An 18,520-nucleotide genomic window follows, 5' to 3' on the forward strand; every position below is an offset into this window, starting at 1 on the left:
AGAGAGAGAGAGAGAGAGAGAGAGAGAGAGAGAGACAGAGAGAGAGACAGAGAGACTGAGAGACACCTTATAGTTGTATTTGCATAAAGAATCACTGATGAATAAAAGTAGAAGTAGATTGGATGGATAAAGGATAAACCAGGATTTTTCCAATGTTTATCAATATCTTGCCATTTTGTCCAGGCTGGCCTACAACTCTTGTGCTCAAGCAATCCTCCTGCCTCAGCCTTCTGCATAGCTAGGACCAAGGGCACAGATGTATACCATCAGGTTTGGATCAAAAGTTAAGAGATTTTTGAAACACTTCATAATTTATAAACATGGCAGTTGAACTGAGACCATTTTAATTTGAGTATACCTACATAACCACAAACAATAGAATATATAAATTTTAACTTATATATTTACACATTTGGCTCACCCACTTCAATGTTTTACCTGACCAGATGACACTGATTTTACTATTTTTTTTTAAACAGAAGAACATGGGGCGGGGGGGGGGGGTAGGAATGATGACAATTTTGAAAATCTTTTAATTTTAAAGTTTTGCTAATTTTTACATCCCAATAGTAGTGCTGGGGATCAAACCTGGGCCTCTCAAATGCTAGACAAGAATTCTACGAGTGAGCTATACACCCCAACCAAACCGTATTCTATAATTTTTTTTAACAGAGAGAGAGAGAGAGAGAGAGAGAGATAATTTTTTATTATTTATTTTTTAGTTTTTGGCGGACCCAACATCTTTTGTTTGTATGTGGTGCTGAGGATCGAACCCTGGCCGCACGCATGCCAGGCGAGTGTGCTACCGCTTGAGCCACACCCCCAGCCCTATAAATTTCTATAATATATTTCCTCTGTAAATATATTTTCATAGGGCTCCAAAGTAAAACTGGTTTTTAGAAGATGCCAGTCCCAATTTGGCAAATATTCTTTATTCTGTCCTTAGCTGTCTGCTCCCCTTTGTCTTTCAAAATCTGCTCATCCGGGGACAGACAGAGCACGTTTGGCTTTACTCATACTGCTTAAAAGCTTTAGTCTAATAGAAGCCAAAGAGGAAGCATGTCTGGGGCCTGTCCCATTGGAGCCGTACAATGAGATGGGAGGCATTCCCAAGTCCCCTGGATTAAGGCTCACTCCAGGTTCCTCCTCCATGTTAGACTTGGAACTGGTGGTAGATCTTCTATGATCTCCACTGCCTTGACCAGAATGTTAGAGGAAACCAGAAAACAGGGTTGGAGGCCACCTGTTTCTTTTTTCTAACCTCTAATTGGAAGGAGGAAGCAGACTGCTGGCAGATTTCACGACAATACCCTTACAGACTCAATAATCTCTTGTAAGGTTCTATCTAGCTCCTCCCAGGAATTGTTCAAGCACCATTGTCTCAAGTTTGACATTTCCTTCAGAACTGATTCTTTATGCAGTGCCTACCTGGAGTCCAAGTGGTGGCCTATCTATACATCCCCTTCAGAGGCACAATTTCTGGTATAATGGTATCCTCACAAGTGTACCATACATAGGTGGAAAGAGAAGCTGTGGCACACATATTCAAATGTGCACCGCACATCATAAGGTAAAATTAAATCTTTATGTATTAATGAAAGACATAAAAAAATGCACTGGCTTCTAAAGCAGGTGCGAACTGTGTCAGCACAGCACTCCACTTACCTCCAAGTGCAAGAGGATCTCCATGGCCAGAAAACTGTGCAATGTAGTCTTGCTGAATCCAAGAGGCTTAATTCTATGCTGTTTCCCAATCTTTTTACACCTGAGACTTGTAAATGATTAACAAGTATTGAAACAAAATGTCTACACTGAGTATTGCAAAGAGAAGAATGCAATCCATACCAAGTTAATAAAAGACCAGTTGTCGCATTTCCTTAAGCCCTCCTTCCTCCTCAACTCCAGAGGAGCTAAAACCAGGAACTGTGGAGGAGCTAAGGTTGGGCTGCAGAAGGGAATGGAATGAGATGAACATTTTCAACTGGCCTGAATTGGCCTATATACCATAAAGGGACAGGAAGAGAGGACTAGGTAGAGCATGGTAGATGGCAATCACTGGAAAAGCAAAACAAAACGCAAAACTATTTCATGATGACAGTTCACCAAGTCCATCCCATGGAACTAGCCAGCTGCACTGGCAGTCATCACATTCAGTATGACTATGGAGTCTCATTGCGATGTTAACCCCAACCTGGTGGTTCTGAACACAGTCTCTTTTCCCCAGGCAGTATATTGTATCTTTACTCAATTACAGTATTTGTGTAGCATATCTGGTCCATGAGTTTCCATTAAAATGATTGAAGTCAAAAGGAATTAATTACTCTGATGTAAATAAAGATGTGAAAAGCCAGGCTGGCTTTATACAAGGCAGTGATATTGAGTGAAAACAACAGAGTCAAATGCTGGTTCTGCAGTAGAAATTTGGTCAAGTTAGCTATCCTTCCATACTCATCTATGAAATGGGAATAATAATGTTAATATAATATTAATTAACATTACATGTAAAATATAATATTGTTATGAAGGTTAGATAAGCTGATCCACTGGGCACTCTTGGTTTAGTACCTGGTAGATAGTAAGCACTTACTATTAATCTTACTCTTACTATTATAATTTTATAAATGTTGGAAATATCTCTGAAATAGAAACTTAGGCACATAATTTTTAAAGGTTGTTCCCCCCAAAAAAGGCAGGGCCTTTTTTTTATTGCCCAGGCTTGTCTTGAACTTGTGGGTTGAAATCCTCCTGCCTCAGCCTCCAGAGTAGATGGGACTATGGGTGCATACCATGGCACCTGGCTCATGTACATAATTCTTTGACTATAATTCTGATTCTTCCTTTATGTTAGGTTCCTAGAAAGACAATTACATAGGTCCAAGAATGTGAGCTTGTTGACTACATGCACCCATTTTTAAATTTCTTCAGTAAAGACAATTTAACAGCTTCCTTCATTCGTTTACCAGGGAATTCTTAGCTCTGGAAATTAAATTCTTAGCATAAACGTTACTGGTAGATTACAGACCTAACTAAGGCTTGTATAAAAATCTAGACTGCTTCAAAATTTTCTTGGCGATACACCATTAGTAATAAAGAGACCATAAATGGCAAGTCTCCCTGTTCCTATTTCAGTCCAACAGGCTCAGAGGTGGGTATGTGGCTCAGGAAACCCTGCCTCACCCCCTCGGGCCTCCTGTAATCCTTTAAAAGACACCACTCCTTAGCATTCCTTTCCTGACACCTGCTTTAAATCCCTCACTTTGCATTGCCATTGGATTTTCAGATTCCCCCATATCTTTGACCTCTTTATCTAACGATGTGACTTTCCACTGACCTTTGGCCTAGGGGTCAGCAGTTAAGCTGTCCATTCTCCAAACCCCTTTCATCTTCTGCCTTTTTAAGAACAATGCCAGTTGTGCATAATTTATACTGTTTTTGGCCATCTCAAGCCATTCTTAGGTGATGAAATTTCATAAGGCAGGTGCTAGAGATTTCTTGAGTGGAAATTATGAAAAACAAACTTTTAAGAACATTATAGACTTTGGGTTTCTCAGGAAAATTCATCCAGTTCAAGCTTCATTTTAATGCCATTTTTTTTTAAGGAGGCCTAAAAATACTGTTAATAGAACCAGCCTTGGTATAGTTCTCACATTTTGAAAGTGGGGACCATTTGCAGGGCTATGGTAAGGATTAAGTGTTAGAAACTGTCTATCCTCAAGTAGATCTTAGCTTTTTAGGAGGAAAATAAATATACAGAGATGTCTATAACACAAGGCAGAGGAAATAAGGGTAAGGAGTTGTAATGCCAGATTCATGGGACCCCAATAGACCTCCAGGAGCTGAATCCGATGCAATCACACAAAAGTCTTTATTGTAAGCTTGAGCCTGGACTCACAAACGTTTCCCATGCAGCGGTCCTGAGAAGTAAGCCTGGGCCCTTAGTCCAGTGAGGATTTTTTTGGGCTACTCCATGCATCATAACATCACACAGTAAATCATTTCACACTGCGGGAAAATCAAACAACAACTCTTAACATTGGTTAGCACATTCGCTGGCGGGAACAAGTTGGGTAAGGGTGGTTGGTGAGTTTAAGAGGTGGATACATTTGAACTGATTGGTTTAAGCCATGAGGGGTGTACGTGCTACAGGTTTCCTAACATGTTATCAATCACAGAAACTAGTGGGAGGTTCACTTGGCATTTCAGGTATTTTCCCTGTCTCACGCTGATTGGTGGTTGCTCATCTAGTGTAACTGAGTCAGGGACACCTGGTGTCACAGATCTCTCACAGACAAACAACTAAGCAGGGTGGGTAGGTGTAGCAGGTGCCTAGGAGCCCTCTGTGGGTTTTTCCAAGGACAAGGGTCACGCTCCCTCCCTCTGGACAGGCCTTGAAGTAGAAGCTGGTTTCTCAAAAATGGAGTCACATCAGTTTCTCAATATCAGATAAGAGCATTCTAAGAAAAGAGAGAAGAGCTTGAATAGTAGACATCTAGGAGGACTTCACATAAGATACAGTATTTAACAGAATTGGTACAAGTAGGGGGGTGAGTAGGAATGAGGATGGAAACATTTATCCAAGCATTTGGAATCATAAGAGTAAAGTCAAAAGTTGAAAATGGGGGCATGTTGTGTATCATCAAGTGGGCACACGAAACACACGCAGGGATTGTGAAAGGACAGGGGAAGGTATACTGTGGCTGCTCAGGTCTGGTTTGCAGGGTGTGGTGTTTGTCTCAGTCTGAAGGTTTGGTAGCCAGAAAATGAGCTGAACATGGTTGTGATTTGAGATGTTAGGAAGCCTTGTGAAAGGTGAGGTGATGTGGGCAGGGGTGAGAGAGAGGAAGGGATGCCAGCTGATGCTGGATTTTTTTCCTAGACTAAAGAGAATGGGACTGCTATTGTCAAATCCAGGCCAGTGACTGTAAAGATGGAGAGAGAGGATGGCTATACTTATTAAAAAGGAAAGAACAATTTCTTTTCTTAAATAATTTATTTGCAATAAATTAACAATTAAATAGCAAAATTATAATCAATGGTTAAGAACTCACAAAATGCATCAACAAATAGAAATCTTTGGTTGATACATCTACTCACATATCACAAAGCACAATAATGCCAATTCAATAGAAAGTCATATGAAGAAGATTTCTGAATGCTTTTTGAAAAAAGATGAGTATAATGATAAGGTGCTTGTTGATTTTGAAACTCTATATATTTGGTAGCTGGACAGGGCTGTGGAAAAGCTGGATGCAGGGCCACGAGACCTGGCTCTTTGCCCTGGGTTTCCAGTAACAGTCCATGTGACCTTTGAAAAGTCATTTCAAAAACCTTTGGACCTGTTTTCTCCCCTGTAAAATGAAGGAGTAGAATTAATCAAACACATGGTCTATTTATATGGGCCCGTTTCTGAAGTTTCCAGTGTTATCTATAGCATACCAAACATTTACTTTCATTCAAATAATAGAGATGCACAGGTTAGACAATTTGTCTAAACTGTTTTTTGTGCTCAAATGACTCATAAAGGGGTGTATCATCCAGGGACCTATCATGTGTTTGAACCATAATTTCTTATTACTGCAATTATCAACCCTTAAGTATAGACACCAAAGAAAGCACTAGAATGATTTTTTAATTAGGTTTTGTTCTCATGGATACCTTATCAAGATTTTGGCCCACATGTAATTATAATTCTTTTTGGGGGGTGGTACCAGGGATGGAACTCAGGGGCACTCAGCCACTCAGCCACATTCCTACCCTATTTTGTATTTTATTTAGATATAGGGTCTCACTGAGTTGTTTAGCACCTCACTTTTGTTGAGTCTGGCTTTGAACTCACAATCCTCCTGCCTCAGCCTCCTGAGCTGCTGGGATTACAGGAATGCACCACCATGCCCAGCTATAATTTTTTTTGACAGTTACTTTAATATAATACAAATTTATATACAAAAACCCAAGCTGATAAAATGAATATTTTAAGAAATAGATTACACAGAGTAATATTGTAAAGGTGTATTCATTTATCAAAGGATTTGCTGCAGAAAATCCTTAACAACCCCCCTCATGTAATAACTCAACTTCCTAATGTCTTTGCAGAATCTGTTACATCTCAGTGGAAAGACCCTCTTTGTCCACATAGCCTACAGCTCAGCAGTAGGAAAGTGAACTCATTCTGGGTAGAGGAACAAAATCCTATATTCAGGCACAGAAGTGCTCTGTGTTTTCCTTATCAATGTGCTAAAAGGAAACTAATATAAAAATATGGTTGAAAGTGTTGTTGAGAGATTAGGTAATGCTATTCAATTGATAACTGTCCTCAAAACTTTGAAATTGCCTGGTAACTGGAGGACAAGCTGGAGTTCACCCAAGCTGGTGAGAAAGAAATGCACATTTTGGGGAAAATCCCCTGTTCCTGCTTGTGTGTTTCCCTGAACTATACTGGAAATGTGTGGAAGTTTACCAAATGCAGGTTAAATAAAGAATCTAGAAAGAAACCTTACTGGTTCAAATAGACCCACTGGGCTATAAGTACTAAGTCTGTATAGATCTAATAACATGTTGACCTTGCTACTTTGGGAAAATGAGATTGCTGAGAGACTCACTCAGATTTCTTTTTATTGTCAAACCAAGAAGGCCTATTTCAACCTTTCATTTACAAAATTCTTTCTAGAGTGGCAGAAAGTTCAAATTCCTTTATTGTGTATACACTGAAAATTCCTAACCCCAAATCCATAGATTTCTTACCCCTGGTTTAAAAGACTTTAAAACCAATCCATGGACTAGAATTTTGGGGAAATAAAAAGTTCCAGAGATAATCCAATGACACTGTTTACATTTCTGGCCTCAACTACAGGATTTAATCTTTGAATCCAAGTGTCATCAGGTTCAGGATGACACGCAGTGATGAGTTCTATAAAATCCACACTGCTCATAACATCAATGCAACACTAAGGAATCAAAGTCAGAAAATGAACCAAGGCCAAGACAACGCAGGCCCAAAAAACAGGAATCACTGCAGTTGTCTTTTATCAAGAAGTGTTTACTGGTGTGCAGGTACAAATATGTAACAAATATGTAACAATGAATCCCACCATTATATATAATTATAATGCGCCAATAAAAAATATGAAGACAAAAAATAAATAAATAAATAAAATCCACACTATTTCATTGACTTGGGTACCACACCCGGCCCCCAGCATAAGACTAAGCTAATGCTCCAAAGCAAAGAAGACAAACTACAAATTCATTTGTTCATCAGAGTCTGGCATTACATTTCTATTGTTTACTCTAAATGTTTTGTTTAAACTATACTCTGTTAAATGAGTCATTAAATGGTAATGTTTGGATTTTCATAATTACAATAGAATTTCATGGTTCTTAAGTCAGTAGGAACTCAGGCTGAATTAAAAGTTTTAATACCTGACTTGTGAAATAAAGGGTTTGCTAATTTATTTTAGTCAACTTTTTTTTTTTTTTTAAATAAGAAAACTATGAACTCGACTCATAAATTATCAGGTCCTCCTGCTTTCATAGATAAACCCACTGTTTACCTTTAGAGATATCATATGTATAAATGGCTCAATATAAGTAAAACTCACATTTCTATAGTGTTTAAAGGATACAACACTCTTCCACATCTATGCAATCTTCACTCCTGGGGAGTTTTTTTCCATGTCTCCCAAGTTGGTTCTTCAGGGGCTTTCTTTTCATACACCAATCTTAAAATTTATTTTGTTTGTCCTTGACCAAATACATCTCATTCTTCAAAATTCTTCAAAAACAAGTTTTTAAATATGTTGTGAGGGAAACATATTCCGCTCATTCATCTGAGATCCATGATGAGAAAACTTCTTTCTTATTACTGAATACATTGAGTAAAACAGGGATTTTTAAATCCATGATTTTTTTTTTTTTCAAATATCTTATATAGAACCTGAATTTGTAAAACAGACAGAAGGCAGGGTTTGACCTGAAGTCCTGGGGGCGATGGACTCCAGGGAAACATTCCTGTGGCCTCCTTTCAGCTCCCTGCAGCTCTGTTATCCACCTCCCATGAGGCTCAATTCATGCCTCACAAGTCATTCATCCAGTCGACTCTGGAACATGCATAAGGCTGTTCACAGCGGTGACTTCTGACAAGTGCTGCCTGGGTGATGACAGCTGAAGCCATACTATGGAAGGTGGTGGTCTGGATCAGGTGAAGAAACACAGTAATCATCAAGGAGACTCCTGTTCTCCAGGCCGGGCAGGTGGGGTCCTTGGGGGAAGAGCCCCAGAATGTTTCCCTGAGCAGCCACTCCTGCTTGCTGTAGGCTTTGTTCCCCCAAGACCTTGACCAAGAAGTTGATATACCTCATTGCCAGGCGAAGTGTTTCATTTTTGCTCAGCTTTTTGTCTGGAGGGTGAGTGGGAATGAGCTTCCTCAGCTTAGCAAAGGCACTGTTGACATTTTGCTGCCTCCACCGCTCCCTGGAATTTGTGAAGATCTTCCTGGTCATGTCTGAGTTCCTGAGATGGGAAAGAGAAAAGGCGCTGTGAGCAGATACCTTGTAAGAGGACTGGTGGGTATCACATGTCCTGCCAAAAACCTACCATGTTAGATATTGGGAAGTTCATTTTCTTATTTTTAGGTTTTTAGACTGTCCTTTTTTTTTTTTCTTTGTACTGGGAATTGAACCCAGAGGCACTTTAACACTAAGCTACATCTCTAGTGATTTATTATTATTATTATTATTATTATTATTATTTTTATTTTTTTGAGACAAGGTCACACCAAGTTGCTTAGGGACTTGCAAAGTTGCTGAGGCTGGCCTAGAACTTGTAATCCTCCTGCCTCAGCTTTCTGAGTCACTAGGATTATAGGCATGTACCACCATACCCGGCTAGAATCTTCCTTTTAATATGAGAAGAAAGGGCAGGGAAAGAGCAATGTCCTTCATACTTTTTCTCTCTGTCTGATTCGAAGCCCCCAATTAAAAGATTGCTTTATTCCAGTACTCCCTTAGTCCCTTTACTTCCTTTATAACAAACTCTTCTTAATTATCAGTCAGGCATAGTATAGGATTGAGTACACATGTGAGTATAATATATGTGTGTGTATACATATATGTATATCTGTATCTGTATATTCATAATACACAGTTGATTTATGCCCAACTCTCTCTATATATAGTATAGTTACTGTATAATATACTATATTATATATTTATATTATATAGCATACTGTATATACATATATAAATCCTAGAGAGTTGGGTATGAATCAACTGTGTATTATGAATTTTTTGCAAGAAAGAAAGAGTTATGATCTCTGATTTTGTAAATATATTGAAATATGGACTGGAGAAGATAGGATAGCTCTCCTGCTAGTAGCAGACCTCACCAAGAGAATTTGGCTTCACTCTGCAAGAGCTAAAATGTTGAAACTGCATTACATTTGGAAAAAAGCAGAGTGAGGAAGGGCCTCGACACCCTGTTGTATGAAGAACAGAAGTGAGGATGTGTAGCATGACAACAATGAATCGACAAGAGGCAGGTAAGGATGACCTTTTGGCACACGTGCTATAGAAGACACCTGGGCTTCTTGGATGACCTTTCCAACAGTAGGAGAGTTGTTTATCATCAGATGCTGCCAAATCTTATTTTGTCACCATTAACCCTTAGCAGTGTGGGCCCCCCTTTTCCAGGTGGCTTGGATTAACATGTATTAATGGGAACTTTCAGCATACATTGGCAAACAAGCCAAAGCCCAGCCTCAAGCAGTTGTGTGCTCCTGGCTCACTGCTATCAGCCTCCAGCCTCAGCTCCCCTGAGCATTGAGCCTCTTCTTATTCCTCCAAAGGAAAATATATATTGCTAACTCTATCCTTTTACACATGTCATTTTCTCTTCCATGAATTCTCTCCCCATACTCTCCTTAGCTATTTCTACACATTCTTTAAATAGATGCTCTGTTCTTCCCTTTCTACCAAGGCCTGACTATATAGGAGTCTTCAGGCAGAGTACAATACTCTCTCCAGATGCTGGGCAGTGACACTGGACTGTAGCTACCTGTCAGCCTCATTATCACTAGGACAAACAACCCATCCTCTACAGTGTAAAGTACTGTGTTGGCAGAATTTTTTTAGATATCAAGTGTTTAATAAATGGCATGAGATATTTGACACTTTATTATAAAACAGGCTTTTCATGGATGTGGCTCAGTGGTAGAGTGCTTGCCAAGCATTAATGAAGCCCTATGTTTGATCCCTAGCACTGAAAAAAAAAATGCTTTGCATTAGATGATTTTGCCAACTGTAGGCTAATGTAATTATTCTGAGCATGTTTAACGTACAGGCTAAGTTATGTTTGCTAAGATAGGTACATTAAATGCATTTTCAATTTACAATAAGGTTTATCAGGATGTAATCCCATTGTAAGTTGAGAAACAGCTGTATGGTATCCTAGCAGCTGGCTGCCTGTGTTGAGATGAGAGAAGGAAACACAGGCTCTGTAGGACAGAAACAACACCTAACTAGGCACTCTAGTGGGCTTTCAGGCAGGCCATGTCTTCTAAAACTGATGGGCTGGGGGGAGGGGGGGGAACCAGGTGATCCCCAAGTTCTCTTTCTGTTCTGAAATACCACAATGTATAATGCCCATTACCTTTTGTCTAACCTAAGTAGTTCTGAACATTCCAGTCTTTGGTTTTACAATAAAAATATGAGTGTTGTCAGAACTATACGCTGACTATACTTAAAACAGGAAAGTTTGAACCCAAATCAAGGGAATTTTAAGATAGAAAGAAAACTATCAAGTTTTGTTCATACTGAAACTGACCAGGACTGTGGAGCAAAGTTACTTTCTAGCTTCTCTTGTGCAAAGAGTTTAGCTCATTCACGGAGTCAACTCTAATTCCATGGGGGGTCTTCTTTCAAGCTGGGAGGAAAAAAGATTAGCCAGGATAAACTGACTGCGGTGTTCTCTTCTAAGTGTGTGAGATCCTATTGTACTAGAAGCAGACAGAAGAAATAGAAAGAAGACAGGCTTCTAAAATGCAGCCTGCCATCCTAGGGGTGCTTGATAATTACTTGTTGATTTATCCTCAAGTGTATTACTCTCCTTCTCCACAGGGGATATAGAAATCAGTGATTTAACAAGCTGGAAAAGCTCAAAGTAGAGGTCACTGGAAAATTACTGAAGTACTTTTTAAATCAAAGGAAAATTGCATTTAGTGTTTTTCCAGTTGCAAGAACTGATTGCTGCTAATCTTGATTTCAGAGTAATGTAAGAGCTAAAATACACACACACACACACACACACACACACACACACACACACATAGCCCAGATGCCACAGAATCAGAGAACATTTCACAGATGCTGAAACAAGGGTGAGTATTTAGGTCACACAGGGAATCAATGGCAGGGCCCCGAAATCCAAGCCTGGGTATTCATACATTGTGTCACCACTGAGGACTCCCACTAAGGTTCACAACCTTGTTTTGTTCCATGGACCTTTCTGGCAGTCTGGGGAAGCTTAAGGACACAATTCTCTCAGAACAATTATTTTAAATATATAAAATATAAAGTCTTCATCTCCCTTCTCAGAATAGTGATTTTAAATGTACATAGAAAATAGTTATGCTTAGTAGTTATGAAAATACAATTAAAATGAATATGATAATATATGTGCTTCATTTTAACACTTAAATAACTAGACTTACTACCATAATTTCTAAGAAATATGTTTATAAATATTTGTCTAAAGATCTGCAACATTTGTGATGTGAGATGCAAGTATCTGTGATTCTATTGGTAACAAATTCTTTGTACTACATTGTCTCAATATAATACTGTATTACTCTATTGCATTTTAAATTATAATATTTTAATAACTTCTAAGTATAATTGGTTATTTTTGTCTATGTATTTTTAACTTATGAATTTAAAATTGTTATTTTTGAGAAGGGAACCAAAAGTTTTTTACTTTATTTATTTAAAACCATGCTGGGGAGCTGGGGATATAGTTCAGTTGGTGAGTGCTTGCCTTGCATGCACAAGGCCCTAGGTTCAATGCCCCACACAGCAAAAAAAATAAAACCATGTTAATAGCTGGGCATGGTGGGACATGCCTATAATCCCAGCAGCTCAGGAGGCTGAGGCAAGAGGATCACAGGTTCAAAGCCAGTCTCAGCAAAAGCAAGGCTTACTAAGCAAATCAGTGAGAACTTGTCTCTAAATAAAATACAAAATAGGGCTAGGGATGTGGCTCAGTGGCCAAGTGTCCCTGAGTTCAATCCCTGGTATCCCAATAAATAAATTAACAAATAAATAAAAGTAAAACCATGCTAATACTATTGTACTCTATTACCCATATCCATAAATAAAGGAAATGCTATATATAAAGGTTAATGGAAATAAAGATATAATTTTTCCCCATCCAAATTCACAGAACCCCTGAATTCTTCTATTTATATCTCTCTGGGTGGGTAGGGGTTGTGGACCCCAGTTAAGAATGCGTGGACTGGAGGAATGTTATGACAAACACTATGAAAATGGATGTGTACAAACTATACCATCACCACTCAAGGGAACACATTACTGGAGAAAAGAGTGACAATTACACCTCCAGAGAAGGTGACAAATGCCATCAACAGGAGCTGCTGCTCCTTGGTGCCAGGTTTCTGGACAAAAAGCCCAGGTCAACTAGAAAGGATGCAGGAAGGGTCAGCAGCTCACATTTGTATGAGGTCCTGTTCCAAGCTTTTCATATGACTTTCGATTTCTTTTACTACATTTGTTGGGTGTATTTGTCTCTTCTTTCATCTTTCTCTTTCTCTTGAAAGTAAGTGAAAACACTGGCCAGGAAGAAAGAGATGAAGGGTGGTTTGTTAGGTGAAAGAGAGGTGCCTCAACTCCAACACTAGGCACAGTTCTGCCTTTTGTAGAAGTAATGCATGCATAGTTAAGCAAAAAGTCCAAGCACACAAGTGCATGAAGTAAAACATAAAAGGCTCCCTACCTGCTTACCTAGCTAATAGGTCTCACTCCCTAGCCACAGCCAGTTTAGTGTACGTATTTCATGCACACTACACACACACACATTTTTAAAAATCACTTTTCATACCATATTTAATTCATACCTACTTAATTAAGAAACTTCACATGAAATACTGAATCAGTACACATATCATGAATATGCTCATTGGGAAGAGCCCTAAAGCAGACACGCTTAGCCAAGGCTATGCACTGGGGGAGCCGCCAGTTCAAAGGTGCACTCTACACCTGTGCCTTGCAGCTCTGATAGACCTAAAGTAGCCTACCCTGCTCTTCCCGCCCAGCCTGCTGCCCTTGGACACTTTTTTTCCTGGCTTTTCTTTTCTTTTTTAATTACTTTTTGTTTCTCCGCAAATCACTGCCCTTCCTAATGAGTATTTCAGGAGTTCAGGAAAGGATCTCGTGGTTGAAGTTTCACATCCAGGGTCGATCACCGAGCCTCATGAGCTATCTAAATATCTTGGGAGACGCACCTGGGGACTGGGGGCATGTCCCCCATACCTCGTAGGAAGCCGAAGCAGCTATACCAACACCCGTTGGGGGACCAAACTGATTCTCCGGATGCTGTGCCAGCCCCTATCCCCCCCGAAAAGTCTGCAGGTCTTCCCAGCAGTCACCTTGGTGTCGGTTACCAAGTCGCCCCCACGTCCCTGCCCTCCCGGGCAAATGGGGCTCCGATGACCAAGCGAGGGACCTGCGGGTCCACAAACCTGAGCCGGGTGGCGCCCAAGTCCTCCAGGAGTCGACGCACCTTCTTGGCAAGAATCGGGAGCCGGCACCTTCGCCTTCGCTGTTGCTGTCGCCAGTCGTGTGCGCCCTCGCCTGGTCGCCGGCCTCTGCTGCCGCCTTTATAGGACACCGCCTTTGTCTCGCGGGGCGCCCGGGCCCCTTCCCGCTAGGGACTCCCGCCGGTTCCTCCCCACTTCCCGCGCCCTGGATTCCTGGGACCAGTTCTCCCGACCAGTTCTCTCTGCTTTACTTAAAGCGTGTTAGGGAGCGGTGAGGGGTGCTGCTTACTAAGCTCCCTTCCAAACAAGGACAAACATTCTGGTAAAGTTCTTATCCGTTGTTACTTCAAGATCCAGGTGAGTGTGGACTCCCAAGAACCACCTGTTTTAGGGTTACGTGTGGGAAAAAGAGATTTTAGCCCATAACCCAGGCCCTCTAAATCAGGATTTGGGTAGGTGGAGTCTGCAACTTGCATTTTACGAAGTACCCTAAAGTTTACCAATCATTGCACTGGACAGATTCCTGGAATAATTTGTCCCAGTTTCCACCTTGCAGAACACAGGATTTGGTTATTTCCGGGATGGAAGGGTCTCCTAGCTGGTCGTCCTGATTCTGCACTTGCCTCCTTCATAGGCTCTCCTGCATCACCTATGAAATCCCCTCAGGTACCAGTCACTTGTTTGCTCAAAACACTTGGATGGCTTTCCATTTCATTCCCAGTTAGACAAAACCTTTAAGTGGCCCCCAAGATGCCCTTTATCCTCTTCTGAGCTGTCTTCTCTCCCTGGGGTTCATTCAGTTCCAGCATTCTGGCTTCTTCCTTGTGTCAAGAACACACCAGACACCCTCTTGTCCTAGGGCCTTCATGCTGTTTCCCCTGCCTGAAACACTCTTTCTGGAAGTTATCCACATGATTCCTTTACCTCCTCTTATTTATCCAAAAAGTTATTCTTCAGAGCCTACAATGAGTCAGGCCCCAGTCTAGATGCTGGGGACAAAACTCCAAACAAAATCAGATAAATCCCTGCCCTCAAGGAGACATTCTTTAGGTCTTCACTCAGATCTTACCTTCTCAGTAAGGAGTTTCTAACCACAGTATCTAAAATATTACCCACACACAGACTGTATCATTCTGCCTGCTGTATTATTCTTCTTCTTGCTCAACCTCACTCAGTAATATTTGCTTATTTGTCTTCTCTCTGTCTTTTCTGTCTACCCCACTCTGTCTTTTCTGTCTACCCCACTGATGAACATCAAGTATTAGTTGCTTGCTAAATCAACAAGTAAAAAATTTCTAGGCATTACTTTCTCTGAAGGATCCAGTATGGGATTTGGTACAATAAATGCAGAAATGCAATACAGCTTGGTGTGTAAGAGCAAAGTGCTCTGGAATTGCATTACCTGGCTTAAAATGCCTTGTCTATTCATATGTGTGATCCTAGGCAAATTTATAACCTCTCCCTGCCTCAGTTTGTTCATCTGTAAAATGTGTACAATGATAGGACTATGGAGATCAAATGAAAACAACAACAACAACAACAACCAGGTAAGATGTTAAGCACAAGGTCTATCACATAGCACAATTTTTAAAATTGTAGTTGATTGTATTATTGTTATAACTATACATTGACTCCCTACAAGATTATACAGTTCCATCCACTGCCATGTGACTAACAGTGGCTCCCTGTTTTAGGTGGAAGGTATATACTTCCCTGCCCCCATTGCCAGGCTTGGCCAAGTGACTTTCATCAGCCAATGGAATAGAGCAGATTTGATATATGCCATGTTGGAGCAGAAGCTTTAGCAGGAGTGATTGGGTCCAGCCAACCCAGGTGCCATGAACATACTCAAAGCCAATCATAGCCTTTATATAATATGAGTGTGAAATAAATGTTGTTGTAAGCCGCTGAGACTTTGGGAATGTTTGTGACACCCCAACTTACCCAAACAAAACAGTATGGTTTTATTACAAGTCAAAAAGCTATTGTTTGAATTGCTAAGTTCTGGGTTGGGACAGGAAGGAGAAGAAAGCTGTATATCTGCCTTCAAAAAGTTCATGATCTTGGGGAGAAAGAGGGCATGACAAATAGACCAAATACAAGACAGACAGTTATGGGTTCCAGAGAATGTGGAATTAGAGTTAGAAAGAGAGAGGCAAAGGATTCTGATTGGAGGGAGGATCAGAGGTACTTGTGAGACGAACGGCATTTAAACTAGGCCTGAAGCAAGGCTGGTTCTGACATTTGTGAGATTCAGGACAAAGTTACAAATGCAGACTACAGGCCCATTCCTATCCATTTTTTCTCCTCTACCCCAAGCTGAGTTCTGTTCTGTGAAGGGCATTGTGCATAAAAGGTAGACTTCCACCCACCATGGACCTTTTGCAGGTCCTGAAATTGGGCTCAGGGCCACTTGAACAGAAATTCATGGGTCCCAGATATCCAGAGTGTGGTCTAGAAGGTGGGGCATGGCCACTTGAAGAGTCCAGAGCAGGGCCATCTAAAGCACACCCAAGGCAAGGCCTAGGTGCTTGGGTTCCTCAGTGAAGGTTGGTCAAGGCTGGTTGGGAAATTACAAATGTAGGAGTGGAGGACAGGAACACAACTGTGTGCTGTGAACATGGGAATAATACATGTAGCTACAGGTTAAAAGACTCATTCTGGTAGCAGTATAGAGAATGGATTAGAGTGGACTGAAGAGAATAAACTAGTCAATTTGTGTGTAGAAACATAATCTAATATTTGCAGTAAACATCCCTGACTTGCTCTTTTTTTCTGCCCTTCTGTTTTCTTTGTGTATGGTGGAAGGGGGATCACAGTGTCACAGTGCCTTTGCTTTTTCTATCCTAGCCTATTCAATCACAATTCTGCTGGAGTACATGTTAGATTTTAAATCAAGAACCAATATTACACTTTGTTTTATTTCATTTTTTTAGATGTTGATGGACCTCTATATTATTTATTTATTTTTTTATGCAATGCTGAGAATCAAACCTAGTGCCCCACACATGCTAGGCAAGCACTCTGCCACTGAGCCAAAACCCCAGCCCTACACTTCATTTTAGGCAAAAACTGTGAGGTGATGTATTTTCTCAATGGCATATTTTACAGTTATGAAAAAGAATTGTGGCAAGTGGGTAGAAAGATTGGAAATGATGTATGATGCTAAATGAAACAATGAGCCGTAAAATAAAATCTGGGCTATCTGACAAGGACTGAGAGAAAGGACAGGGCTACCGAAAAAGGAGCACTAGTGCATCAGCACACTGGGACCAGGGTTGACTTTTTTCGTGAAAGCTTCTTAAATGTTATTGTTGGCTTTATACTTTTAGAAACAGTTTTGGTGCATAATTCCACTAGCAGTGACCCTTCAGAGTGATGGGCCATTCCCAGCCCCATCTCCCAGTGTGGGGAGAATTTAGGGGCTAGGTCCTGCAGGGGAAGAGGTTGAAGTAGGAATTTACATAATCCGATTATTAAGGGATTAGGTTTGGGCAGCTAAACGCCTCTATGTGCTTGAGCTAAAACCCTTACTATTCATGGCTCTCTCTGCCCCCTGGAGAGACTGCACCTGCGAGCCCCTGTGGAGGGAACAGGGAACTGGGGAGGGAAGGTCAGGTCCCTCCAAGAACTTGGGTGCTGTCAGGCTCTCTGGTTCTGCTGCTTTAATTGATCTGTCTGGATTAGCCTGTGAACACTGGCCCTCTAGTCCTTTATGCAGGGTTGTCAGCTTCAGGGAAGACCAAACCTGGAAATTTCAGAAGGGATATCTGCCAGCCCAGGTGGGTGTGGTCATTTTGGCTAGTAGTCAAGCATAAGCCTTATCCAATCTTAAAACTTCCTTCTTGTCCCCTGCCTCTTCTAAAGTTTTCCCCATTTCTCAATCTACAATTCTGTGAATCAACCTTAATGCATTCATACATATCTGCATTTATACAGTTATCTATCCATCCTGTCTTTCATCCATTTACGTGGTTCAACAATATAAATTAACTAGTTCTTGATATTTAATTTATTTAATTGATATTTTATTTCACTAGTACTAGTGAAATAGTTTTACTTGATGTATTCTATCTCTTAAATCAGTTTGGTACTTTGATATATAAATTTTGACATTTTTAGATTCATTAATTGAGTGTTATATAGCTATTCAATTTTTAAAAATCTGAATTTTATTAACTTTTTCTCATTATGTGTTTATAATTTCTCTCTCTGCTTAGTTTTGTAGATGTTTGTCCATTTTATGGCTTTTTAAAAATCCTGGCTCTAGGGCTGGGGTTTGTGGCTCATTGGTAGAGCACTTGCCTAGCATGCAAAACACTGGGTTCGACTCTCAGCACCACATATAAATAAGTAAATAAAATAAAGGTCCATCAACAACTAATAAAAATATTTTTAAAAATCCTGATCATAGGATTTATTTATCATTTTTAAGATTTTCTAATGCATTAATTTCTACTAATCTTCATTAAATCTGTCCTTATTTGCTTATGTTTATTTTACTGCTCTCTACCTTCCATTCTTGGGTTAAATATTGTTTTTACTATTTCTTCGTTATTAATAAAAGTATTCCAGGTATGAACTTTCTCCTGATAGACTTTGGGTGATAGTAGTGTTTTGGTTTGCATTATCATTGCCATTAATTCCTAAAGTCTGATGTCTAATTTTTTTGATTTAGAAAGTGTTTTTAAAATGTCCTTATTGTTGTATTTTTGGCAGCTACTTGCTATTAATTTCTAATCTTACTGGGGTGTT

At 40.2% G+C, this 18,520-nt stretch overlaps 1 protein-coding gene across 1 annotated transcript; it reads right to left on the reverse strand.

Annotated features, from left to right (window-relative positions):
• Window positions 1–8,171: 8,171 nt before the first annotated feature.
• On the reverse strand, window positions 8,172–13,718 carry Tal2 (TAL bHLH transcription factor 2). The gene is made up of 2 exons (XM_076843212.1): window positions 13,655–13,718; window positions 8,172–8,508 (listed from the first exon to the last, which is right to left on the reverse strand). The coding sequence occupies exon 2, from the start codon at window positions 8,496–8,498 to the stop codon at window positions 8,172–8,174; it is 327 nt and encodes a 108-aa protein (XP_076699327.1). The 5' UTR covers window positions 8,499–8,508; window positions 13,655–13,718.
• Between the last annotated feature and the right edge of the window lie 4,802 nt (window positions 13,719–18,520).

This window comes from Callospermophilus lateralis, chromosome 2 (assembly GCF_048772815.1).
Source record: "Callospermophilus lateralis isolate mCalLat2 chromosome 2, mCalLat2.hap1, whole genome shotgun sequence".
NCBI classification, from domain to species: Eukaryota; Metazoa; Chordata; class Mammalia; order Rodentia; family Sciuridae; genus Callospermophilus; species Callospermophilus lateralis.